Source organism: Haliotis asinina, chromosome 1, assembly GCF_037392515.1.
Source record: "Haliotis asinina isolate JCU_RB_2024 chromosome 1, JCU_Hal_asi_v2, whole genome shotgun sequence".
Taxonomy (NCBI): Eukaryota; Metazoa; Mollusca; class Gastropoda; order Lepetellida; family Haliotidae; genus Haliotis; species Haliotis asinina.
Window position 1 is genome coordinate 31821954 of NC_090280.1, and position 19024 is coordinate 31840977.

Sequence of the window (19024 nt, forward strand, 5' to 3'; positions counted from 1 at the left end):
ATCACCAAGGCATTCTGTTTAGCATGAGTTGTTGATTTGGGTTTGAAAATGTGGTACTAAAAGTGTCAGGATTTTGCAATAAATTTCACAATAACTTTCAATATTGAGTGAGGGGGCACCAGATGATGAGACCTACCTGGAGTATATTTGTGTTCGTGCAGAATCAATATCTGAGCGACCTCCTAGAGCTATGAGAGACTGTTCGGACCCTTGCCTGGGAATACGGTGTAAAGATATCGACAGTTTTCTAAGAGAAGTGTTTTCAGTGCACATTGAGGGTACAACGATATTATAGATAGTCATGGCTGCTGTTGGCGAGCGAATTTGCTTCTGGTAATGTTCGGGGTATTTTTTCTGTAAAATATTTTATGTAGGCCTGACCGTGAGAGTGACCATAGCGTAAAATTGGACAGGGTGGGTGATCGGCGATGTAGCTTGTCATGGTGAATTTTGTAGTGTTAAACATAGGTTTGTACTGAGAAAAGTAAGAAAGTATGACGTTGAAAATATCACAAGGCACAAGTTTGTTGTAAGCATTAAGATATGTGTACATATATATTTTTTTGCCTCAGTGGAAATTTATTTCATTTACTGACCACTTGTGATATTTTCTTGCTTCTCTGCAACTTCACAAAGTGAATTAGCGGCCTATGTTTTTGGACAAAGTAAGGCCTGTTCAGTATAGGTATTTGTACCTTGTTGTCCTTCTCTCTACAGTAAGCAGAAATATGTATATTCATATGCTTTACAAAAATAAGTTTTAAAAAATTATATTGAAAGTAATTTGCTATAATTAGGGTGAGGAGGCAAGTTGATCATACAGATGTAAAATAGGCAGTAGTGAACATACTTCCGTGTGTGTTGTGAGTTAATGTAGATTTCGATTTTTTTTTAAATTGCAGCAGGTAGTAACTGATGTATGAAACTAGAACAACAGAAATGTGCATGTACATTTAGAGGCATGACTAGAATCGGCTTTTTCCCACCTTTTAGGTCAGCTAGAATTTAGAATTCAACTATACATACAAATAAAGTATGTTGCAGGTTTTACAGTTGTTCTGCAGAATTAATGAGAGAGATAGAGCTAAATCTTTAAAATTATTAGGTGATATATTGATAATACTATTTTACATTGAGTAAACTATTGTGTATGATTTTTGTGTGTTTAGACTGTGATTGACGGCTCTTGGAGGCATGAACATAGAAATCATCACAAAAGCTAAATATGTACAAGGCATCAGTAGACTAAAGAACGCTGGACCAGTTAATTAAACACCTCTCATTCTTCCTGTGTGAATTTGAAGGATTCATGTATCGATTTTTGCATCAAACTTTACGACAGTTTCTATATACGTTGACTTCTTAGCATAAGTATCAGATATTTATGCAGGTTTCAAACAAAATTGATCATATCAAATGACACATTGACCACAGATCTGTAAGCAACACTGACTAGTGTGATACATAACTGGAGGCAGGTGTCCTATTACTTTTACTTCAGATGTATGTCTCCAATATTTTGAATCTATAAAATTAAGCAGAATCTATCGATAATTATCGTGATATGATTTATTCCTGCAAGGCAAGAGGAGGGGGTGTTCGTCTCACGTTCGAGATATGGAAATTCACGTTTGACATACATTTCTTTATATAGAATATCACGAACGTTCCAGACAAATATCGCCTTTCTAAAGGTGGAGGTTTATATTTCAAAACCGACACGATTAAAACTAAACAACGCAATAGACTAAATAATGTCACCTGTTGACTAGAATAGTATCTTGATCTGGTTGATCCATCGTACTCGTTAAATATTTTCTTCGCATAAGGAAACCGATCTTCAGGTTAGATATCAAACGATGAACAGTGTACTAAAAATCATAATGACAATGTTTTTTTACTTGAATGATTCTGTTAATTTAACACTAACGGGACACGAAAGCGAGTCAATTTGAATTTGAAAACGTCTAGACGACGTGTATATTTGCATAGTTGGTGTGGCGCAGTGAACCATGGGGTAAAATGGCTGTAGTCGGCGTACGAAGTCACGTGACGAAAAAATTGTAACCACATTTAAAATAAGCTATTTCGTAAGAGGCGAGTTCACGTGCAGCTGAAATATGTAAACTTAGTGACGTATTCCTAACAACTTATTTTAATCATGAAGTCAAGTCTCATCAACGACGCCACGAGACCGGAGGCAGTCGTGATCTCGAACGCTTCAATGTCGCTTGACGTTTGTGGTGTGATTGATTCAGTACCAAAAGGTCTGTACATTGTTGAATACTAAACATTGGAAAACACAAGCGGGAATATGACAAAGAAAAAACGTGCATTTGAGACTTGAAAGCCGAAAACCAGGTGTCCATTTCACAGATGATATATACCACGTGACTACAAATAAGTATGTAGTGTGTTGACCAAGCTTGAAGAAAAATAGAATTCAGAACAAAGAAACAGGCATTTTATCATTGAGTTTATCAATTATGTAAGTCATATTTATGGAAAAGACAATAGCAGCATCGTGTAGTGACATATACAACCATCTCTTGCAAATTCTATTGTTAGTTCATTCCAATAAATCTCTTGGCTTGATTTATGGAAATAATATAACATTCACCTGTTGTTCAAATTCATATTTTTAGCGCTGCTGTTCAGAGGAATGGTTTGTGATGGGTTCTGAATATTGTATGAAACTATCGTACTGTAATTAAGTACCATTTTCCCAGCATGAGATTGTTAATATTTTCAGACTTTTAGTTAAACATTGTAATGATCTGCTGTCTCCATGACCCCTAATATTTAAGGATTTTGCTAGTCCCTCAGTTTAACTACTTTGGCAAGACACCTATTGAAAGTATTCCAGTCTGTACCAAACGTTTCTGAGACGTTTCTGAGACTAGCAGCCTGAACACTAGTCTTGGAATCAATATCAGAATAATTCAGCTTTATTATAATGACTATAATTAGGGGAGCTTACTAGACCGAAAAGAATTTTACTAACCTCAGGCTCTGGTCTCGAAGCTAAAGCTAAAGTTGATTTCAAACATTGCTCTTTGTGAGACATATCTGTTCCATTCAACAAAATAATATTTTTCTTCTGCCTCATTTGATCCAAAATTGAGTTATTTGAATTAGAAAAGTATGTTGTTATGAGGTATATTTTAGCATCTGGACAGGAAGACAAAGTACATGGTCATTTGAAAGTGATAGTCTGCATTCAGACTAAGTCACCAATCACATGTGCAGTGGCGTCTCATTTGTAGGCAAAGCCCAATTAGTGGTTTCATTGCAGGGTCCCTGTTTAGCTCAAGGAAACAATGGTGAATGCTGAAGATCTTAAGCTATGTCATCTCTTGTGACCCAGCCTTTTCAATGCTAGTAATTCCAGTTCATTCGGATAACATTTTGGAGGGACTAAAATTAATTGGCCAAGAAAATTAGGTTTTTACCAAGATGTAATTCTCAGACAAAATCAGTGGTCTTCAGTGTTTAGCGCGAAGGATAAAAGTTTGTTTGTAAGTGGTTGTTTCATTCTAATCATGATTCTTATTCATAATTTTACTAATGAAAACATAGGTATGAAATATCTGAAGTCTTTAGATTTAAAAGTAGGGCTTTATTCTTTTGTTTTTGTTGTCCTTGATTAATCACTGTCTGATGTTTAGGCTTGGTGGGGATTAGGTTGGAGATTTCCTTCTGACATCTAGTCTGGCAGTCTGAGTCTTGTAAAATATCAAACAGGGTTGTTGAATGACGGCCTGTGAGAACTGTACTTGTATGACAGAAGTAACTAAAGAGTACAAGATGAATTATACAATATTATCCCCATGGCTATCACAAGCTCATGTTGAAATATGAGAGTAATGGCTGAGGTAGTTCTAAGAATATTTTGTAGGATTTAGGCAGTAGGAAATATCAAAAGGGCTGAAATAGAACACAATGTTTAATGTCATTTTGATTGTGATGTAATTTGAGGCCTAATGCTCTACTTAGATATAAGACAAATGTGTGTTCAGGTACGAATTGGCCTTCGGAAACCCGTGCTTGTTGTAAGAGGTGATATTGGGATCGGATCCGTCTGTCATAGAGATGCTGAAGCAAATATATCCAAGAAAGCCACCGAAAGTCTAGAAAATATGGCAAGTCTAGATTTTCACAGTTTAAAAATGATGAAAGCTTCATTGCTCCTTTTTTTATTATATTTTATTTTTTAACTATTAACCTTTTTTTCTGTAAGATATGTTCATTTGAGTGACTAGTTGTCAGCCTAGGATCAGGTGGTTAGGATCGCTGACTTGGTTCACATGACATTGTCACCGCTCTGATGATTGATCCTCATTGTGTCAATCACTGGATTGCTTGGTCCCAACTCTTCTGTTGTTCATTGACCTCATCATACAGCTGAAATATTGAAGATTGTGGCATTGAGCAACCCAAGCATGCTGTCTTTAATGGAAACTAAGATTATTTTAAAAAAAAACCCCGAATATATCTGGGAATGTCCTAATTTTCACAGCACAAGCTCAAACCATTAAGAAGATCCTCATTAGGTCTTCATCATCTCATGCTTGTAAGAGGCATTTAGTACGGTCGGGTTGAAACTGACTGACTTGGTACATATCACTGTATCCCACTCGCACAGTTTGATGCTCATGCTGTCAGTCACCGCATCGTCTTTTCCAAAGTATTGCTAAATATGTTACTGCGCAAAGAAGTCGGTTTCTGTTAATATTACATTGGGAATATACTTGATCTATCATCGTATCAAAAGAAATATCTTGAAGAACATTATGAAGAGACTTAATAAAGAATGATTGCATCTGGTCACTAGACTTTATCAATTTCCCTCCTCTCACATTTATTTCTGTCAAACCAGTCCCCACCCCTTATCCCTCCTCCCCCAGCAACACCGTCACCAACCCCCCAGAGATACAATTACAATACCCTCGGCTACTTAAACAAAGGATACTCTCCATCCGTCTCCCGCCAACAGTGTTGCAGTTTTCTATAAAGCCACAGTAGTATTTTCAAGGATCATAAACTGATTAATCAGTGTTATTTGGCTTTTCACGACCACGAGCAAAGACTCAGTGAAGGGACCAGCCAATTTCAGCGTATTTGTTTCTGTTTACAGAAAAAAAGTCAGCTGTGATGCGATGATCTGGTTGGCAGAGGTCAAGGCTGCACGCAGTGTTATCATCTACTGTCCCAGTGTCTCTGAACTGGTATGTTTCCCTGTTAAGTTCTTTCAGTGACTTAGCAGTGTTGGTGATTTCCATTTCTAGGTCACTTATGTCTCACGAGTCCTCCATTTTTGTCAGCACTTTATTTAATCATAAAATCGAGCAGAAAACCCCATTTCTAAATATTTCGTGACCGTTTTAACCAACCAATCCACAATCAAACCATCTCTCATTATGTACAAGTTTTTGCACACAAGAACTGAAGGTTTTAAATTAGCCTGTGCTTTGGGTTGGTTAATATCATGATTAGGACATAGATTTTCGTAGCTCCTTTTGTGCTGATATGTTGCAAATTAATGTTAATGTGTGGCACTTGTGACTATCTTAGCAGTAAGAGAGCTTAAAAAATCCAGGCCCCGGAACTTATGTGCAATGGCAAGAATTGCTATAGAACTCATAGCTTTCAAAATTTAAATACATGTGAACTTCCTCCATGTTACACGTTCTCAGTAGTGTACAGATGCTGGTCCTGTTTTTGGATAGAGTTTTATCTGGGATTCAAACCCACACTCTCAGAGTCAGGTATGTAATCGCCAGCACACAGTGTCAGCCATCTAACCCACTCAGCCATCTCGAATTCCACTTGTGTTGCATATGACCACTTTCTAAATGGCATTATATATTCATGTTCCAATTGATGTTCGATGTCCAAAGAAGCAGTCGTACCATATAAAAGTCAGCATCTAAATAAAACATTTGTGGTGAATTCATTTGGTTTGTCTGTTTGGGTGTTATGAAAACATACAGAATGAATAATAATGTGTGTACTTATATTCTGCAAGCCTTCATACACTTGGACCTCGCTCAAAGTGTCAACATTATTAGCTCGGTCAGTGGATCACTGTGCACTGCTGTGCAGTCAATTCTCATTCTCAACTCCCTAGGGAGAATACATATATATATTGATGCCATTTTAGTCTGAACCTAAATTTGTAGAGTCTGCTAGTAGGAAATTGGCTGTCGGCGTCAATTTTAGTACAATTTAGTGTTACTAAACGGACTGTTAGCTGAGATGACTGCACTTAACGGAATTTATCCAGACTTGGACTTCGGACTTGTTGCAAAACGTCACAGACTGCCATTAGTTTCCTGAAACTGTGGACTATTCTATGCCCATGAGTTTTGAGTGTTTTGAGTGTATAGGTCTGGATATGGCCCATAATGGTAGGTAGCCTCTTATATTGTTATATGGACAGTTTTTACATGAGAAGTGCTTTATTTCATGCAGCTTTTCACTTATGGCGTAATAGCATGTAGGGCTTATTTTTTTATAGATAATGATCAGATATTTCTATTCTTTTCCAGTGGATTGTTGGTAGGGTAGCACAGTGGTTTAATGTTTGCTCGTCAATGAAAAGATATAGGTTCGATTCCCCTAATGGGTACAATATGTGAAGCCAGTTTTTAGTGTCCATGCCATGATGTTGCTATAATATTGCTAATAGCACTGAAAAGCTTTCTCATTCACTTCTTGCGAAATATTTCTTGAAATACTTGTAAAAAAATAAGATGTTTCATCAGCAATTTATGTCCTTGACATAATATAAGATAAGTCAAAGAATAATTTCAGTCTCAGATAATGACATGTAACAGATTTAAATGTTCACAAGAACAAAGTATTAGGAGTATTTCCTCATCAGAATTGTTTCATTTGCAGAGTTACTCCCCTTAAAAATGCCAGGATGTTATAACTCAAGCTGACAGCCAGGATATAACTATCAATAATGTTCAAACCCCATTCAAACTTACTGAACTTTTATGCAAGAAAACCTTTGCTGCTCTGATATTAAACCTAGACAGAACCTAGTTAGTGATGCCAAAGAAAAAATTTGAATGTGTTTTTGTTGTTTTTACACCACAGTAAATAGAATCTATCTGACAGTAATTCAACTGTGCCAGACAAACTGGTAGTTTAAGTTATTAAATATGTATGATTCCTTCAGCTTGCTGCAATACTCCAGGAACTTTAACTGGGCTTCCAAACTAAGTACCTGTTGCAAACAAAAGGGAAAAAAATGTATGGATTATTTTTTTGAAAATTCAGATTGTCTGTGGCAATGGGGTAGTCTGATGGTTTTAGTGTTCGTTCTTCATACTGAAGACCTTACAAAGTGTTAAGCCCATTTCTGATGTCCCATGCTATGATATTCCTGGAATATTGCTCAATGGGACAAAACAATATGCTCCATCACTCACCTAATAATTCAGGGGTACCTGCAGGGTTGAATATAACATCAAAAGTTCAACTGGTCAAGTTTTGAATGACATTCGCATAGCAATCACGTTTGTTGTTACTATGATGGCATTTTTTTTTATTGATATAACAGAAACACTCAGCAATATTCCAGGTGTAGCTTATTAACGTGTTCACTACACGAGCCTGGACAAGACAATCCATGACAGACGTTATGAGTAAGTGAGAATGGTTTTATGTGAGAATGGTTTTATGTCATATTTATAATTGATCAGTATCCTGGTGGGGGACACCACAAATATGTTACTGACGTCATACTGGATTTGAATGTCATTTTAAAACTACCGTGCTGTGGGTGTTAATTAATCTCCGTTGGAAAGGAAAACTTTCCCAGTCCATAGAAGTAGCTAAGATTTATTCACCTCTGACAGTTGGTCCCAACTTTATGTGTTTCGATAATTCCCGAAAATTGTAGACCGGACCTTGAAATGGCCTTGTGAGTGAGTTTAGTTTTACGCCTCTTTTAGCATTATTCCAGCAATATCACGTTAGGGAACACCAGAAATGGTCTTCAGAGTGACGAGTGATCACTATAACCACTAGGTTGCTCCCTGCCTTGAAAACAACTAGTTGATAATCTGTACTTTTATCCATACATTTAGAACCATCTCGAAATACCTGTACTACAACAACTAATGAAAGTTGACTCAAACTAAATATACCTATTCAGTTATTTCACAGCTTAATGCAAAATTCAGACAATTTAGCAAAGAGCCAGTTTATAAACTGAGTACATTTTCTGATAAGAGGTATTGCTTCATCTAATTATCATTGAGTGGTCTTCGTCTTCCTATTTCTCTACTACCAATTAGTTGTACCATTAAAGTATAGCAAATGAATGACTCCATCTCCAACATATCGTGAATGGGTAATGGTGATTCTGATTAGACCATTGATGATAGTGTCTGCTTGAAAAATGACTCTAAGCAACAATTATTTAGTTCCAAGAGAGATCTTGAGTGTCTGCGTTTGCAAATACGTCTGCTTTAAGACATTTGCTGTGTCTTAATGACAGCGTGAATCAGTTGACGGAAAAGATGTTTTAGCATTATCACAATCAGATTCAAAATACATATGTCTGAGAATCCGAAATGAATCTCAAACCAATGTGTTTCAATGGAATTGGGGATAATTCAACACTGCTTACATTTTGTGGTACTCATTCTTGTCAAGAATTAAACATATACTGACCCAAGAAAATCCGTGTTAGAACTGATATTCATCAATCCATCCATGCTTGTCATAAGAGATGACTGTCACCATATGGCTTGAATATTGCTGAGAGTGGCGTAAAACTAAACTCACTCGCTCATAAGAGGTGCACTAACAGGACTAAGGGGTAACTAACGGTGGCCAGACTTGCAGGCATGGTTGACACATGCCATTGTGTCCCAGTTGTATATATTGACACTCATGCTGAATTTTTTAGTTTATTTACAGATTGCCTACATTTTCATGGAATGTTGATGAGTGTGGAGGTTAAACAATGAACAAACTAGTGAACAAACTCATATACTGGGTTTAATGTTTTGCTTTTGTGTAAAGAAGTGTGAAAGTTCATAGCAAACATTTATTGCCAAATTTATGTGAAATGGTCTTTGACTGTGATGGATTCCAACTAATGCAGGCCTTGTGGAGATACAGGGTAAAATAGGGATTCTGCAGCCCATGCCTACCATAAATGGTGACTGCTTGTTGTAAGAGACTAACGGCTCAGGTGGTCAGGCTCACTGCATTTGTTGATACGTCATTGGTTTCTAATTGTGCAGGTTGATGCTTGTGCTGTTTATCACTGTATTTTCCGGTCCAGACTTGATTGTTTACAGACCGCCGACATATGGCAGGAATATTGCTGAATGCAGTGTAAAACAAACCTCACTCACTCACTCCAACCAATTCATAAGCCAAGTAGGGAAGGTGTTTGCTTATCGCTGGTACGAGTTTGGCTTCTAATGTACTGTGTGAAGTCCATGTGTTTGTACCTTACTCTAATGTAGGTGAAATATTATTGAATTATTGCTGAAAGTTATGGAACAAAGTTGCAAGTCGCTCACTAATTTGTAACCATTTTCATAACAGAAACCTGAAAGTAAAGTACTGTTGTCTGAAGTAGAAAGGACCACTAATTTTGGTTGTGTTTAATTGAAGTCAAAGAACTCAAAACTCCCTTGTTTTTCAAGTTCCAGCTAAAAAACATACCACCTCCGAGAGTCAAACCTGGACCCAAATCTACTGACTTGCGTTTGTGTCCCGATTGACAGAGTTTATATTCCTGTGATAGTACATTTGTAGGGCTAGGAGCCTACACATGGTGTATGGACTTGCCGCCATGTAAATGGACTCATCATTATTATTAATATCATTTTATGCAGTTATAATATAGCAAGTGAGCATGGCAAAACAACCTCTCGTTATATCTCTGTCAGTTCATTTTAATCGTAGTTGTCATATACTTAGTTTGAGAGAGTCTGTGATTTCACCTTTGCTGAACGTTTCAAATAATGTTAAACTGTGTTCTTCTGACTTGACTCTCTCAAAGACTAAAAATTCAGGCAAACTACTTTTTGTCAAGTACTTAAAAAACACAACAGGAAGGTTTGGACTGGCCCCTAACAATGACTAAAAGGGTATAGCTATGGATGTCTCCACATAACTGTTTAACACTTCACATCAGCTGACATACTGCATTTATAAATGTCGCCTACAATGTTATTTACTGAGTGGTAGTCAGAACTTCTGGTCATTTTTTGATGAAATGCCAGTCTGTCATGAATTTTTTCATGAGTTAGAAGCATATACTGCAAGATAAATATTGTGTGTAAAGATAGGACTGGCAATATGTTTTTCTGGTGAAATCTGTTAATGGCTTTGGTGGTTTTGATATTCAACAAGCAGTAGCCTTCTTGTGCAGTTTCCAGTTTGTACTCTGGTTGACTACGACATAACTCACTCACTCATTCACTCAAAATGAAGGTCTGGGTTAGAACTTGTCTTCAGTAATCCATGTTTGTCGTAAGAGGCAACTATTGGGATTGGGTGACTATTGGGTGATCAGACTCGCTGGCTTGGCTAGATGGATGGATGCTCATGCTGTTTGTCACTGGCTTGTCTGGTCCAGATGCAGATGTATACAGGCCACCACCATATAACTGGGATATTGGTGAGTGCGGCCTTAAAACAAACACAGTCTCACAAAGATATATTCACACACACACATTCATGTATACTCACACATATTCATATATTCTCACTTGCACATATAAACACTCATTATTTCACACAAACTCACTACCTCACACAGATGTCTTCTCTCAGATATATTCACTCACTAATTCATTACCTCACTCATATATGCTCATGCAGATATACAATTGCTCACGTCATCACACTAATGTCTGAGATAACAACTCGTATGATTTTATCATAGTCGTTTCGCTTTTGGTACTTAGGTTCATCACAGTATGAAATAGGTCCCTGTAAGGTTTGGTGACCTTGACCTTCATTTCAAGGTCACAAGGGGACTTTAACGTTTTACCCTTGTCTGCAAAATATCTGAAGAACTGTTGACTGGATTTTCTTTATGTTCCACACCAAGCATTAGTCAGGGTATTCACAGGGCCCAGTCTGTTTTGGTGACCTTCACATGATTTTGAGGTTATGGTGACACTGAAGGTTTATGCTTGTTAACCTGCATCTAAAGATGGTTATCGCAATATCTCAAGAACCATTCATTGGACTTTCCTCATAGACTTTCAAGACTTCCCTTGAATGAATGTTTTTCAATTAGCAATTTCTTTATTACTATTTTTGCATATTTCATACACTGTGACATTCATGTCAAGGTCTAACTGAATTTTGAAATTTTTTGTGCTTTTGATCATCTACAGAGCAAGATATCAAGAGAGGTTTTCGTTGACATTTAACTTCATCTTAAATTATGAGGTTCACTTCCATTATGTTTCAAGTTTGATTTGATAATTTGGGGTGGGGGATTATGTCACCTATGTGCCTATGCTTGTTTTATCAAATATGAAAATATTTTAGAAAAGTTGATACTAATATTTTGCATCACTGTTTGACCAAAGTACTAATAGGGCTTAATTAGGGTTGGCATTTCTCTCATGTACTCACTTACACACTCACTGCCTCACTCACTCTCGCTCACTTGCTCACATCTGCAACATTTGCAGAACCCTTTTTCTAAAGTCCTCTTCTACAGAAAGTTCTGACAAGGCAATATGTGGCATGTTTTGAACTAAACATGAATATCATGTTTAAAACATCAAACTGCCTGATAAACATTGAACATTGATGTATATTAGCAAGAATTCAAATTCAAATGATTTGTTTCAGAAACAGATTAGCTGACGGTTACCATGGCAATGACAAGCCACATGTATGCAGATGCCAGTGTATGGGGTTAGAGAAGAAAAAAATGTGATACAAATGATACCAAATGTCAACAGTTATGAAGTGCACACAAGTTGAAATCTTTGAAAATATTTAAAATTCCGTTATCACAGTTCCTCTTGGTCTGAGGAATGCTGAAACAAAGAAATGTTTTTGTTGTTCAGGTGTTGAAGGAGAACTTCAGTTAGTCAGCTTGGAAAACATTTGAAAACATTTGACAATTATGACAGAATTAATGTTTCATCATCCTTGGAAAATTCCAAACCTGAAGCTGCTTGAACTGACCCAAAGAGTAGCCTAGTGGTTAAAGCGTTTGCACGTCACGTCAAAACTTTGCCCTGTATGGGTACAGTGTGTGAATCATATTTCTGGTGTCCCTTGCCATGCTATTGCTGGAATATTGCTAAAAGTGATGTAAAACTAAATTCACTCTCTCACTTGAACTGAATAAAAAAATAGATACATTCGATACCTTGAATCGCCAAATTTAATATGATCATATTGATCTCTGTGATAAAAGTCTCAGCAGCTTTTAAAAGGCCATGATAAGGTATAGTATTTGGAATGCAAGCCTTGAACAGACTTTACTGTGTAATCTCTCAGAGAAAAGCCTCAGAATTTGATAAATGGCCTTGAATTTGGAATCCCAGCCTTAGAAACTCTGAAATTTGTAATCTGCCTTGGAAAGGCCTAAATATTTGATAAAATGCCTTAGGAAAATATTGAATCCCAAGTTTGATAGTGTTTCCATTTGTTATCTTCCTTGCTCCCTTAGAATTTGATAACACTTAAGGCCTTAGATGTTGAATTTGAGCCTTGAAAGTGCTCCAGTTGTAAACTTTTCTGATAATATGAGGTATATTAGACATGACTTATTGATATCAGTGAGTTACACTATCGTCTAACATGACATTGTCTACTAATGTGACACTGTCTACTGTTTATCATGACACTGTCCATGTGTGTTATAGTGGACACAAGTCATTTAGCACAAGAAGACATTGTTTAACATGACACTGACACTGTCTCCTGTCTAACATGACACTGACACTGCCTACTGTCTAACATGACTCTGTCTATTGTCTAACATGACACTGTCGTTGTGTGGTATATTGGACACAAGTCATTGAGCATCAGATGACACTGTCTACTGTCTTCCATGAATCTGTCCTGATATTAGACATGAGTCATTTAGCATCAAGTGACAACTGTCTAACATGACACTGTCCATGTATGCTTTATCACCCTCAGTTTACCTCGTCACCAATCCCCATCCTTGTACACAAATCACTGTGCTCTAACATCATTCTTGCCCAATCTGTACCCTGTCTGTTTGAAAACACCACACCTGATTAATGCTCTTTGTAGTGAAGATATTGACCATCGCAACCAAGCCAGCACGAGTCGGCCTCCCCACGAGAGCTCTGTACAACCCTGGGGCTGCAGCCAAGTATGGGGAAATTAGTTGGAAGGATTAGGAAGCTGGCCTGCTACGGCATATTAAGAAATTGTGACAATCGCAAACTGTTCAGGAAACTGAACATGGCCAGTCCAGGAAAGAGATGAGTTCCAAGTCACAAAATTAAGACCAGCTTAGTGTTTAGGATGCTTGAGATGGTTAAAGTGGTGGTGAGTGAGGGAGTGGGTGGAGTTATTATCTGTGGAGTGAGTGAGTATGTGAGAAAGTGATATGTCATTTTGTGAAAGAGGGAGGGAGTGAGAGACAGTGTCAGTGAGAGAGTATGAGAGTATTGAGTGTCAGTGAGAGAGACAGTTATGAGAGGATTGAATGTCAGCGAGAGAGACAGTATGAGAAGATTGAGTGTCAGTGAGAGAGACAGTATGAGAGGATTGAGTGACAGTGAGAGAGACAGTAAAAGAGGATTGAGTGTCAGTGAATGAGACAGTATGAGAGGATTGAGTGTCAGTGAGAGAGACAGTATGAGAGGATTGGGTGATCGTGAGAGAGACAGTGAAAGAGGATTGAGTGTCAGTGAATGAGACAGTATGAGAAGATTGAGTGTCAGTGAGAGAGACAGTATGAGAAGATTGACTGTCAGTGAGAGACAGTATGAGAAGATTGAGTGACAGTGGGAGAGACAGTATGAGAGGATTGAGTGTCAGTGAAAGAGACAGTATGATTGGATTGAGTGTCAGTGAGAGAGTATGAGAGAATTGAGTGACAGTGAGTGAGACAGTATGAGAGGATTGAGTGTCATTGAGTGAGAGAGACAGTATGAGAGGATTGAGTGTCAGTGAATGAGACAGTATGAGAGGATTGAGTGTCATTGAGTGAGAGAGACAGTATGAGAGGATTGAGTGTCAGTGAATGAGACAGTATGAGAGGATTGAGAGACAGTGAGAGAGTGAGTGAGAGAGTATGACAGGAATAAGTGTCAGTGAGTGAGAGTATGAGCGGAGTGAGTGTCATCGAGAGGACAAATGAGAGAGATGCGAAGGGAAAGAGTGAGACAGAGAGTGTGTAAGGATGTGTGCATGACATGTAACGCCACACAACATGTATAATTTGCACTACACATATATGACAACAGTAAAGAAATGATTCAGGGCCAGTATGAACAGCGATACACACTGTCAAAATACGAAGACATAAGAACATGTCCAAATTGGACCCCCTGTTATAATAGTCTACGAGCCAAAGTATGAGTCAAGTGAAATTTTCTTTGTTCTAGTAAACTCAAAAATACACTCCAGTAAATGTTCAAATGTACAGAAAATGATGCTAAGTATCAAGATACAGGTGGAACTAGAAAACTCAAAAGTCTTGGACACTGAATAGTTTAAACAATTCTTCTTCCCTTGAAACGATGACTAGATTATTCATTGGTAAATTTAATATTAAATGTTTTTGCCAGTTTTAATATAAATATATTGTTGCCTTATGGAACATGATCTTAGGGCTAAGGTGACCTTAACTGCTGTACCTAACGTAGACTTAAGATAGTCCCAGTGCAAAGGTTGTTTTGTACGACACCCTTGACAAGTGGGAATATAAATGTGATGGCAAGGATTAAATTTCATTCATATTTGTTAAACTGGCTTGTGTATTCATCAAGGTCTGTGATTAAGTGCCTCCTAATTCATCCAATATTTGCCCTGGAGCTGTGATACCTGACACCTTAAAGGTGAGAAACGGTGTGTGGATGTATCATACCAATGAAGGTACACCACTCATGAGCCATCAAAGCGCCACAATATCCAAACATTTACTATTCTCTAACCAGAAAAGTATATGAAGGGATTTTTTCTAATCATCAATACTACTCGCCCCTTGCAGCAGCTATTTTTATCGTTGAAGACATGATGGTGAGATTTTATTTTATCATCCAAAGTTGTTCTTCATCAGTTATCAGTAAAAGAATGTATTTATGTAAACAAATAACTGCCATTAGTCTTCTCGAGAAGTGATTGCAGTGAGATCGTAGCATTGTGACTTTATCACCTTTATCAACCTGCTGCCAAACTTATGGACAGGCTGTAATTATTGAATCATGAATTCAGCCAATCATCAGTCAGTTCCAGTACAACATTGGACAATTTTTATGGAATGACAAGGTAGCCTAGTGGTTAAGGCTGTGGTATGTCACACCGAAGACCAAGTTTGATTCCCCACATGGGTACAAAGTGTGAATCGCATGTCTGCTGTCCCCTGTCATGATATATTGCTGGAATATTGCTAAAAGTGGCATAAAACTAAATTCATTCACTCAGACATGTTAAAATTTTAGTTCACTCACTCAGTTTTTTTAAAAGGGGTTTGGTTCATTGCATTGTGTTTTAAAGGTCAGATAGCGATTTGTGTTCTTTTGATCATGATATCAACCACTAGACAGGGTTATTCTAAAATGTGAAAATTCCAATATTCCCTTCCCAAACTAACAAAAACTATCGGATGCATTCTAATTAGTATTTTTTCTTATAATTTCCAAGAAATCTACAACCATTTCTAGTAATATGCCTGACCAGTTACACGTAACAGTGACCAATTTTGTTAAACTTCCTAAATATTTTTATTGTTTTATTACGGAAATTTATAGTAATATCCTGATAGGTCCGCTGAACTAATGACCTAGTTATTATGCGACCGACACTATTTCCTCAAAGGTATCTTTGGCTGACCTAATGGACGAGGCTTAAGATTCATTGTGTTTTCTGTCGCAGGCCGAGACAAAAAGAGCCGAGCCTGACCTCATAAAGACCCATACACATCTCGGACACAACAATAAGCGGACCACTGTCTCCTCCTGGCTGTCGGTGAGTACGTCATGCATGTGGTATATACGGCTGTGTTTGTCTTTGCCGGTAAACTCATCCCAAGTTTGTTTTGTTCGAGACGAGTGATCTGTGTGTGTAACAAACAGGTCACCAAGTTGGGCGTTCAGTGGGTGAGATTTGCATGGAGGGTAGATCTGAAGGGGCTAAACGCTCCGGTAGTTGCCAAATGTCTGTGGTTTTGTGCCTCAATGGTTGTGTCTGGGTATTGTGTTGGAGTCACTGACCTCACACAAGTGACCTCAGAGAGGGGTAGACGAGGTCAGTTTGGGATAAGGGGCCCAAAATCACTTGCCTGTGTTTTATTAAATCCAGTGTTGGGGGCAGGTGGATAATGTTCTCCATTAAAGGACAGGACAGTTAATCATCTTAGGTAATTATACTGCAATAGTTATAAAATTTGGATCTTCTTAATTTTCAGCTGTTATCACTGCATAATAAATAAAAGATGAAAGTAAAAGTGTTGCAAGAAAAGTCACATGTTTAAAGTTTAATATTTATGAGTAAATTATTCAAATACCATAGCAGTAGATTTCAAAGATCCCTTTGATAAATACACAAGTTTCTGACAATCACCCTTTGACTTTTATGATTTGTTTATGATTCTCTCATGGTGTGATGTTTGGAGACGAGTGGGAACTTTTAATATTGAGGTTGTTAAAAGAGGAATGTAAAATATTCATATTTAGGTAGGTATTCCAAAATGTTCCCAAATCTGCAATCCTAAACCCTGTTAGGTTTAATCCAGTAATCCCAAGTGGTTAAAGCGTTTACTCATCACACTGAATATCAAGGTATGGGTACACTTTGTAAAGCCAGTTTCTGTTGTCAACCTGCAGAATATTGGTGCAATATTACTAAAAGCAACATTAAATTAAACTCACTCATCATTCATTGGGGCGGTGGTATAGCCTTGTGGTAATGTGGTTGCTCTTCACACGGAAGACGCAGGTTTGATTCTCTACATGGGTAAATATGGTATTTCTATGAGAATATGGTAATCAACTTAACACTGTTGAAGTAGGCATCAACGGATGGCAATATTGTCAAAGGTGGTAACATTGTTGAGGTATCTGGTAACCACTGGTAATGTTATTTTATTACGGAGTAAAATAACTTGGCACACAGTTAAAAACACTCGGATCAAACACAAACAACAACTTTAACCGTAAAATGAATGATGTATTTCAGTCAAAAAGATTCAACTCCTACAATTAATCTCTACTGATGAAACTGGAGAATATTTAATACAGTGATAGAAGTTACGAGGAATCTACTGTCATATGTCAAGATTTCAGGTCTGCTTGTGTTAAATATGTATACATATGTATTATAAATGTAAAAAAAAAACTAGCGTTGAATGGGTTCTCCAGCTCCATTCATATGAATGTAGACATGGTTTGTATTTTGTTTCATATTTGAATTTTTAAATATATATATGAGAGTCAGATGTTAAGTTCTCATATAATCATAGAGATATTTCTTTTTGATTTGTAGATTTGTGTAAATACAACTGTTTTACACATTATGAAGATTCTAAATGTGTATGTTAAACATGTGAAACAAAACACAATGCTGAATTTATTCTCCAGCTCCTTTTATGTGAATGTAGATATGCTTTGTTTTTTGTTCTATATTTTTATTTTTAAATATGTTTATGAGAATGAAATAGTTAGTTTATGTGTAAGTCAAAAAGCCATTAAACTTGCTGTGGTGATCATTTCTTAGTCAGATTGCTTAACATTCATAAGGTTCGATGAAGCTATTCAGCCCAGGTGAGCACCATGGATCTTCACGGCGACGTCAACCGTGAATGTACATGCTACTTCGTTAACGACACTTGGGTAACACTCGGGCATCGAGAAGTGGATAGCCCACTTGCCCGCTATAACAGGCCAGTCTTATGCAGTCATGAATATTCATAGGGTGTCTGATCCCCCTCATGAATATTGATGAGACCCCCAGCAGAGCCCTATGGTTCACTTCTCCACTCGTGCCAAGCTGGAGTGCCAAGTTTGTACACTGTCTGCGACCAGTCCAACACAATGGCTTCTCTTTGTCGAATTGGTATAACCTCTCCTTCAGCCCAGTAAAGAATCTTTTTCATGTTTCTTAATTTAGATACGGAATTTTTTTCAGTTATTCCTGTGTTGGTCTTTTGTCTGGAGAAGTGTCGCTTGTCTCAAGGATATAAAAAATTCAGATTAGTTTTTTTGTTTCACCTAGGAAGATTTGGAAACATTTAGCACTCATTCAAAGTGATGATGTAGAGATTAGAAAGTTTTAAAAAATGTACAATTCAAATTTAAACATTTTGGGATTGAAACAAATTATGATGTATTTGGTACTTGTTTTCTTACGGTGCTATACTGTGCAGTTTTTTTACTTGAAACTGAAGTTTTTGATCATAAATCAGCAAGGTATTGTGTTTCAGACTTTGAGCATATGTCTTTATTGAATGGTTGATCAAAAGGGAGATACTATTTTCTTCATGCGTAATCAAAAACTGTATGAAAAGGTTATTTATAAGACTTTCTCTAAGGCACAGAGCTTTTAATTCTACCTTTGTAATTTCAACAATGCCCTTGGTACTGTAATCTAATGGATTCTGGTTTATTTAGGATGCAGACCTTTTTGCCAAAATCATTACGATAATTTTAACCAAATTCCCTAATATGATAAGTGAAATGTTAATGAATTTTACTTGAAAATGTTGCCAAAAATATAAACAGGTTCTTGAACTTTATTTAGGTGGTTTACTAATACAACCAATTAATAATCAATTAATGTTATGTCTGAACTTGTTGACAAATGGTAATAA

General features: G+C 37.1%; 1 protein-coding gene across 10 annotated transcripts in view; it reads left to right on the forward strand.

The window, feature by feature from the left end:
- LOC137290394 (uncharacterized) overlaps window positions 1-19024 on the forward strand; it is a 376153-nt gene that overhangs the window by 229224 nt on the left and 127905 nt on the right. For 7 of the 10 annotated variants that reach the window (XR_010957207.1, XR_010957210.1, XR_010957208.1 and 4 more), the window contains 2 exons: window positions 5138-5228; window positions 16093-16185. Coding sequence is in view for 3 of the 10 variants with exons in the window: in XM_067821319.1 (XP_067677420.1) it covers window positions 5138-5228; window positions 16093-16185 (184 nt within the window). In the remaining 7 variants the exon portion in view is untranslated. Of the gene's footprint in view, window positions 1-5137; window positions 5229-16092; window positions 16651-19024 lie in introns of those variants that run through there. The other 3 variants (XR_010957209.1, XR_010957213.1, XR_010957214.1) reach the window with 1 other exon arrangement.